Raw genomic sequence first — 9,743 nt, 5'->3', positions numbered from 1 at the left:
GGGGGCGGGGGGGGGGGGGATGAAGACGCGGGCGTTAACTCTTAATTGCACCGTCGCGTCGTGCCGTAGAGATACGGAAATTCTATTTGGGGAAGAAAGAAAATTACAGGGAACGTATACATTCAGGGATTAAACGAGTTTAGCCGTCTAGACATCCAAAAGTTAACAACAAGCTACTGAGTTTAAACAAGCCGACTCTACCAGAAAAGGACTTTGCAATGACTTTACCGAAACGGTGTCCCAGAATAGTGTCCTGGACACAATTGCCATCTTATGGCAGAAGCTAAATTCGTTAATGCAAAGTTACGGCAGTGATTTTACCGTAGCGATAGAGGAAAAGTTAACGCGCGTTGTATACGACGAGTGCGAGAGTGTCATTGACAGGAAGGGTTGCGGTACATGTGTGAAGTTGGTTGAAAGGATAAGCGGTAGTTCGGAGATTAGTGGCGTTCGATTGCAGGATCGGCAAGCTGGGATAAACTCGAGTTAGCCAAGTAAATCATGGTTTTCGACTCTTTTCTCTCTCTCTCTCTCTCTCTCGCTCGTTCTCATATTCCTCTTCTTCGTACTCTCTATCTATTTTCTATCGAACGTTTCCGTTCATTTTTCGACGGTCCAGCACCGATACTCACGATAGATGTCTTCCTCGTCCGCGCTGACGCCCTTCAGGCCCTCCCGCCGCTTCGCCTCCTCTTCCTTTCCGTTTCCGTTTCCGTTTCCGGAGAGGACGTTTCTGCCGCAAGTTTCCGCAGCCAGAAGCAGCCCGACCATCATCCACGTGATCATTCCTCACATCTCTGGAACGACAGAAATGGGGTCGTGCGTTACTTACATAAGTGACCTCGAAAGGGCATTAGAGAACGCCAATTACTCGGAGGAGCATTAGGATTATAATCGGTGGGAGAAAAACGACCTGATGAGAATTTTAATTCTGATCGATCGTGCCGCGAGGATTGCGTCCCTCGGGAAAGAGGTGGCAAAGTGACTCTATAGTCGCGAATGTTCGCATTCTCGTCGCGTCCGTCGTTGACATGAAATGTGGCTGTCTGATTCCTCTTCTTCCTCTCATGCTGACATTGGACATTAATCTGTATATTGGATGAATAAAACTGATGAATGACTTAGAGATAAGAGAGAATATAAATAGAATATGAGATTAGATAATAATAATAAATATTTTATTCTTTTGAAACTATTTCGCCATAATTTTAATTTTAATTTTAATATTAATTTTTCTAAAATTGTGCTATGAATTTTAAACGCGTTCTGAATAAATATACGTGAAAATCGTGAAAACGTTTCTTGGTGAAGAAACTCGACAGTAAATTCAATATTCGGATTAGGAATTATGAGAGAAATTGCGGAACCGAATGTCGACAACGAATGTGGCCGATTTAAAGCGACGTCTCGTCGACTGCGGGTGCCTGCCGTTTGCGTATGTGCCGTCTGCCAATGGATAGTCTGTCTCGGGTGGATGTACATACCGGTACCGGGATGTCGATCAGAGCCCGATTCTAGGACACGGGCGACCTATCGGCGGACGTCAGTTCCGTGCGTCGTATTAGGGTCTCGACGAGTCAATGGATCGAACGTTGGACCTTTCGAGATAGATAAGGTCGTGTCGTGGCTTTCCTCCTGGGGGCCAGCCAGCCGCAAGAAACGCTTTCGCGATGACAAGCACCCTCTAATCGAAGTAATTAATTCTGAACTGCATGATCAGGATCTGCCAACTATTTTCCAATTTCAACGTAATCAGCGCACTTTGCGAAACTATTATTATTTTTTGCTCACTAAGGATTGCTTGCTATAACTTGTCGAGTTAGGTTTCCATATAATGAAAAACTTTAGTTTATTGCTGTAATGTGATAACATCTTGAATTCTTATGTCATACGAAGAGAATAGTTTTGCTAAAGTATCTAAAAATTTAACTAGATACTAATCTGAAAATAATTTTTTTGGACTATCAAAATAATTATGTAGAGAACATTCAAATTAGTTGCTAGAATTAAAACTTTTCGTAGCATTGTTCATCGTGCTTGAATTTTCAAATCTGGACCTACTTAAATTTTTTAATGCTTCAGCAAAATTGTTCTTTCCGTGCATATATTATGTATGTAGCAAAATGTATAAGAGATGAGATTAAAATATCTCTGCATAGAAGTTAAGCGCATATTTGAATATTATTAATCAGCACATTATGGTTTTTTGAGTATAATAGAAACTCTTTGAGAATAATGTAGTAATTACAATTTACAAGAAATATCATTAAAACATGAAGCTTCTATTGATGTGTATTGTTATTGTTAGTTTATACCATCTTAAGTTTGATCGCGCGTTTTATCGCTCCAATTTAAATTCATTCTTGTAAGAGGGCTTATGTCTCACGCTCTCTTGGCTTGCTGATGTTCCCATATCCTTGCTACTCTTCCACTTCTGAATACTCTTGAGTTTGAACTCTCTTAACGGAGTTGTTAATTATACACTTACTAACTTTGCTTTTATCCGTGCTCCACTTATTCGTAAAGTTTGGTGCTCGACGATGTATATAATGTACTGTATTTTTCTTTCTTGTTCATTTCGCGACATGACGAAGGAATATAACTTTGTGGTAAAATGGTGTTTTTATGTATATCGTTTCGAAAGAGCCAGCCGGAGTTTATCTTTGTTGCTTCACTTCGTTTTAATTAGTTCGAGTAGCTGATGGAAAATTGTGCAAAATGTGTATAAGATAGACGCGCAATATGCAATACACTTGATTCACTTAAGCGGTACACTTTAATTAGGAGTCCTAAACTATCCAACATCTCGTTTGCTGAAAGTAATACCATTGAAATAATGAGAGATTTATACTTGCTTTAAACGCGCATTTCAAACTCAGTGCTCGATTTTCTGCTGCTCAAATCTCGAAGTTTAATTATTCAGAATAGACGGAAGTGAATTTTACGAAATCCTTTGACGCTATAATTTGGATACTGCTTTGTAAATATGTACAGACTTGGTTGACGTATTTCTGCGCATCGCCTTGAATCCTTGCATAAGTTTTCTCCAGTTTATGCAAAATAACCATGCATCAAGATAAGAAAACCGTTTTATGTAAAATGGCTCGCGCGGAAATACATGTCACGAAACACCTGTCGCGCGTAAAACTTTTTCGCGAGCTTGGCACAGCACTGGGTGACAAAGCCCTGCCATTTATTGGCCTCGTCTGACAATGCGAATACTTTTCCTCTCTTATATCGACATATAATGGTATTGCGCCATCTGATATATATCGGCCATATTTTCACGACTGTGATTCACGTTTTAAAACGAGTTATTATTTAGAATTAGAATAATTAACTTCATTCGGAATAAATTGCTTGTGTCTATATAAAGTATCTACTCATCAAATTAGAGTAATTAGCTTCATTTGAAATGAATTACCTATGGAGTTTCTATCGATCAAATTGCTGGTTATCGCGCGCTAATAATTTCAGTTAGTCTCGTAAACGGGACGTTGATCGAGTAGTTATGTATATTGCCTATGCGCGCTATGCGCGTGTCTGGCTTTTGATCGAGTACAAAACGCATTTGGCGTATCGGATTACGAAGGAAGCTCTATCAATTCTAGAAAGCGCAGCTTCGACGGGAACAGAGTTCCAAATGGCTTAAAACTTATAATACCACTCATTATAATCCAGGGTAAATTATCGGGGATTAAATAAATTCGAAACAGGAATAAATAAGAGTGATCGCGTTAATCTTGTTAAATGATTATACCTATTGACTTCGAAGCTGCCGAACAAATCCTCATCGAACAATCATCACGTGTTTAATTACCAGTGAAATCAATTAATAAAATAGATCAATTGACGAAAAATAAAAATGATGTTTCATCTCATCTCGTGCGAAAGCTATCGACGTGACGGGGAATACTTTTTTCCGTAAAAACAAATGCCAATTTAATTCCGCATCAATCATGATGGCTCCCACGTTCTCGAACTCCGATTAGTTTAAAGGGGAACTATTTTCCAAGAGACAGTTTTTACAGAATGCTTTTAGGAAGCAGTGAAAATTCTGTTCTATGAACTGAATAGCTAAAAAGTCGGAATGAAATCAATTTACAATTTTAATACTAATTAACATTCTAAAAGCAATTTGTGACATAAATACAACGGTTACAGAAGCGTTATGCGCGTGCACTCAGGATTATAATTTCCAATGATTTCCATGTTCAAATTTCTAGATAATATCAAAATAGGTTAAATGATTTCTCTTTTAGGAAATATATAATATCGAACGTAGAGTTGAAATTATTTTATTGAAATGTATTTAATTCCTATCGAAATTACATATCTAGATGTAATACTTTTTTACACGAAATGGACATTTCCGGTGTAATACCGTAATGTAGGAGAAACGAATAAGGGGTTTCAATTATTGCTGAATAAATGTAAAACGTGGATAAAATTTTGTGTGCAAGAAACGCGAAAGGACGGAATCGAGCGGAAACGTAATTTGCGTCGATAATATATATGCGCAAGAACGGTATTTAAATTATTCACCGATTTGAATGCGAGCGACAAGTAAAGTCGCTTGGATACACAATCGAATTTTTTAATTATCTCTCCCCCTCTCCCCCAGACCGACTAAAATTATATCCATGTTTTCTCTATTAACGGCAGATAATAGAGACGCACATTTTCAGTGTGTTTTCTAAACATTTGTAGTAATAGATCTGGATAATTGGGATAACTCATGCCGCGTTCTAAAGCCCCTGTAGCTTCGGTTGTGGGCGGATAGGCTAAACGGATGAACAGATTCACGTTGCGCCGCGCAAACGCGTCGCAAATTGAAGAAAAACAGATCGATAGTAATCTAATGTTACATTTTCTACCCTTTTAACGTGTTATGATAATATTGCCTTAAGTATACGTGTATTTTGTACCAAACAGTGCGACAGTTAAATGATATCTGAGAGGTCCTCTTTAATTCAAAAGCTATACAAAACCGAGTGAATTTCCATACGTAGTCCTTGACACGTTTACACACACACACACACACACACACACACACACACACACCATACACACACACCACACACACACACACACTCCACACACACACACACACACACACACACACACACACATCCGACAGCAGATAGTGTGATAAACTTTATTATATCGCGTCATCATGCAATTTGCCTTTAGTTAATATTTGTTTACCTTTATCTTTATGCATCCATTTAGAATGGCAACTATACTCATGTCAAATGTACTCTTGGGATGTTCGCGACTCGGACCAGCAAAGGACAAAGGGAGTAAGTCACAAAGTACGTTTACATGTGGCGAATTTCGCACCAGTGCGCGTATCACCACGAATTCGTCAAAGTGCTTCAACGTCCATTGTTTATCCGCGCGTCCGACCGCATGCGGTTTTCTATCTTTCTACGGAAATGATCGACACAATCCATAGACTTTTAGAAAATACAACATTCCGGGTCGAGATTCGATCGGATTTCTCTTGTTATTTATTCGATGAGAATTGGAGACGTTTCGCCGAGTTTCGTGGTAATCCCAGTTGTATCGTGCCACGAAGGCATTCGAGACGAGGGCGAAACGAGGATGGAACGAGGGTTAAAGTGCAGGAAAGGGATGTGGACCAGCGAACGATACGGTACGGTGGTGCGATAAATATAATATATTTCCGACCGTAAGAGATACATAGTGGAGAAATATGCTTGCTGCGCGGAAACATACGCATTATATAAATTGCTCCTTATGAAGAGGAAACGAATTTTCCATTTATGTTTTCATACCGAAATGTTTCGCTTAAAAAATCCACAGTGTATCCTTTTTCTTCATATATCTTTCTTCTAATATTTCTATTATTATATGCACGGAAAGAATTTTCTGAAGTATCTAAAATATCGAAAATGATTAATGTTAATTGTATTATTCCACGCAGAAATTTCAATTGTGAATAATAAATTTACGCACTATATCATAAAATAATACGTAGAAATGACGATTTTGCTAAAATGTATAAAAATTTAGCTAGATACAGAAAATAATTTTGGACTAAAGTAATCACATAGAAAACGTGATGAGTGATACTATAAAAAATTTTGACAGTTTAGCAATCAGTTTGAGCGTTCAACATAATTATTTTGATAATCCAATAAAGTCATCTTTATATCCGTATCTAGCTAAATTTTTATAGATTTTTCAGCAAAATCGTCTTTTCTATGTATTATTTCATGATACAGTACACTATTAAATTTCATGATATAGTACACTATTAAATTTATAGTGTCAGTTTAATTTAATTCGTCTTATTAAATATATCATTATTTTATACTACAACGATAATTAAATTTGACACTACATCGTCTCAATTTGACACTATAAATTTTTTGACACTATATAGTGTCAAATATAACCGTTATTTTAGTATTTTAGTGTAAAATATAATCGTTATTTTAGTATAAAAACGATATATAATTGCAGTGACGATTTACATTAGGTTAAATTTGATAGATTTTTAACAAATTTGATTTAACAGTGTACGTAAATTTATTAATTATGACTGTAATTTCTGTGTTGAATGATACAATGTTAATAATTTTCGACATTTTCGCAAGTTCGCAAAATATGCAATTAATTGTAAAGCATTCTTTGGAACTTTTCTATTAATTAGTGGTTCGCTCTTATAAAAATATATGTAGTGTGCGAAAATAAATGCATTGTATAAATTATTCTTTATGAAGAACAAACGAATTTTTTTATTTGCATTTCCACGCAGTAAAAAGGTTTCTCTTAAAATATTCGCAGCATATTCTTTTTTTATGTATCTTTTTATGTATCTAATATTTCATTATTATAGTATATATACGAAAGAACGACTTTACTGAAGTATCTAAAAAAGCTAGATACAGATTTGAAAATAATGTTCTTAAACCATCAAAGTAATTATGTAGGAAGTATGATAAATGATGCTGCAAAAAGTTTTGACATTCTAGCAACCAGCTTGAGAGCGTCCTTCATAATTATTTTGATGATCTAATAAAATTTTTTTCATCTTTGTACCTAGCTATTATATATAATTTTTATACATTCTTCAAAACAGTCTTTTTGTATTATTTTTATGATATATATTTTTTATATTAATTTATAATATAGTACGTTGATTTAATTTCTGCGTTACGATAGACGGTACTATATTAATAATTTTCGATATTTTCACAAGACAATCAATAATTGAAAAGTATTTTGCGGAACTTTTCAATTGATTAATTTTTGATTGATTCTTTATAAAAATATATTTACTGCGCGGACACATATGCATTTAGAAATTACTTCTTTTGAAGAGGCAACGATTTTTTCATTTGCGTTTCTAATTCCAATGTCTCGGAAATGAATAGTCTATCTACTTTTTCTTTATATATCTTTCTTCTAATATTTCATTATTATATTATTTTTTTACTGTAGCGTATTGATTTCTCAATTACAATAGAAATTTTTTTATCAGAGAGATGATTGCAAAAACAATAATCTTCACATTTTCGCAAGATCACAAAATGTGCGGTTAATTGAAAAGAATTCTTTCCGAAACTTTTGTACTAATTGATGATTGGCTCTTATAAAAGCTTAACGAACGATAAGAGTACAATAATTAACCTAACGAGATCTCTTTCTATAAAACGTTGGATTTAGAAGATTCCGCAAATGATTGTACAATGTTGGAAAACCGTGATTTTCTTTTAATCCGTTCTGAAAACGTGCGAAAGTGAAGATAGACCGGATGGATGGAGCACGGATGGTGAGATTTAAAGTAAAAGCTGAAAGTGCGAGGTCGCGCTGGTAACGTGGAAACGTTCGTACTAGATGGAAAAAGGCGTTACTCGCGGGTGGAAAAGTATGCAGTTGGCGGGTGAGAACGCGTTGCTTTATTAAATATGGACGCTCACGATCCATGCAGGTTACGCTAGGCACGTACGCGTTCATTCGTTCATGTATATACACGTGCGTGGGCACGTATATGAGCGAGAATAGCGAGGGTGAAACGTGACGGAACGTATCCTTCCTTCCTTCCGAATCCCGTAATTCGCATGGTGGAGAAATTTGTACGTCGCCTCCCACGGTTTTATCGTGTTTCTTACACGGCCACTCATCTCCGTAAGTGCTCGACGGTGGTGGCACGAGGGATGACGGGGACGAGGACGTCCGGAACGGGTCGATGATAAAGCTACTATCTCTCTCATCCTTCTTTTGCTTCTCTTCCTGCTCTATCCCATGCTGTCCCTTCGATTCTCGTCGAAACCCGTGATAGTTCCGAAAGAACCGCTTTCCGAGTAACCGCTCGAGTAACTGCAGTGAAATCACTTTACAACGCGAACTCTCCGTCGAACCTTAAAATTAGATTTGTCATACCTGATTTTCGTTATATCGAATTTTCCAACTATATTGTTATGGACGGTGACGCGAAATTCAATCGAATTTCGCAGTAGGAAGAATTTTATCCTCTCGATATTTCTCAAACTTCCGATACGGTCGCATATTGGTTCTTGATGAAAGAAATCGTTGTATCGTCGTTAGTCGAATGTTCCGAGATCTTTTTGTATTCCTTCATTACGTGAATTGCCTTGGAGCATTCGGAGAACGCGGGATACTCGTTCTTTTGCGAATCTATCCTAAACAATCGTTCAAGAATTCGAAGGCGGAGCGCACGGAACGCGCGTGCTGATTGCACGATGCGATCACGGCTCGCGAACTGGGAAATGGAACGCTGTAAATTGTGTGTGAACAGCAATTCAGGTCTAAAATGCCGGAAATGCAGTCGATTTATTTGCGAAAAATACGTGCGCACTGCTGTAGTCTATCCTGTTTGTCTAACTAACACTGTATCTCGGCAAAAATATTTTTTATTAAAAAATAATGTTAGTAAATTAATATTAACTTACAATAACGCTGATATTTAACTCATAATATATCATTGGAACGCACAGAAAAACATCATTCCACTGCTAAGAACAATGATTGCTCAGTTTACCTTTTTTTCCTTTAGTAAAACTTATCTTTAATATAGAAAATTTTCTTAATAATAATCTTAAAATATATATTTACTACTTTAAGAAAAACTCGTTATCATATACCTATGCAAACAAAAGTTTCTTTTAAAAAATATTTTAATGAAATTTTATTGAAGAAAAGATTTTATGTAATAAGCAATTCGAATTTGTTATAATTTAATTCTAAAATATTATTAAATCGTAAATTTTACGTATAAGTAAGTAAAATGGAGCGCTAAGCAGTGCTTTTAGTGGTCATTAGGCGGTCCAATCTGCCATGTTAAAAGCTAGAATAAGTGGAGATTAGCTTTTAAAAATCCTATCCATTATATATATTTCCATTATATATATCAGTTTAAACTTCCCGATGATCAATATTATAACAGAAAGTAAGTAGCATAAGTATTTTCAATTTTTAAGTTTTGTATTTATGTAATGATATTTTATTTAAATATGTATAGAGGAAATAAAATTGAATAATATTTATAGATTATAATATTTTGTCATTAAAAGTGAAATGTAAAAACTGCATTAATTAAGAATGGCCTATTTTCTTGTACGTAAAATTTAAAATGTCGAAAGCAATACTATAATTAATAGAGACAGTATTTTAGGGTTAATAATCTTGATTGAAGTATTAAATTTATTAGGATAGATTTATATATTTTAAATAAATTTGATAATATACTT

General features: G+C 35.6%; 1 protein-coding gene across 1 annotated transcript in view; it reads right to left on the bottom strand.

Annotated features, from left to right (window-relative positions):
- Positions 1-9,743, bottom strand: part of LOC108688876 — a 24,666-nt gene that overhangs the window by 4,587 nt on the left and 10,336 nt on the right. The window contains exon 2 of the mRNA XM_018195405.1: positions 633-797. Coding sequence (XP_018050894.1) covers positions 633-786 — 154 coding nt within the window. The 5' untranslated portion in view covers positions 787-797. The remainder of the gene's footprint in view (positions 1-632; positions 798-9,743) is intronic.

The sequence above is a fragment of the Atta colombica genome, unplaced genomic scaffold, assembly GCF_001594045.1.
Source record: "Atta colombica isolate Treedump-2 unplaced genomic scaffold, Acol1.0 scaffold245, whole genome shotgun sequence".
In the NCBI taxonomy this organism is placed as follows: domain Eukaryota; kingdom Metazoa; phylum Arthropoda; class Insecta; order Hymenoptera; family Formicidae; genus Atta; species Atta colombica.
The sequence above is the reverse complement of the archived record's forward strand: the minus strand, read 5'-3'. Positions and strand labels throughout refer to the sequence as shown.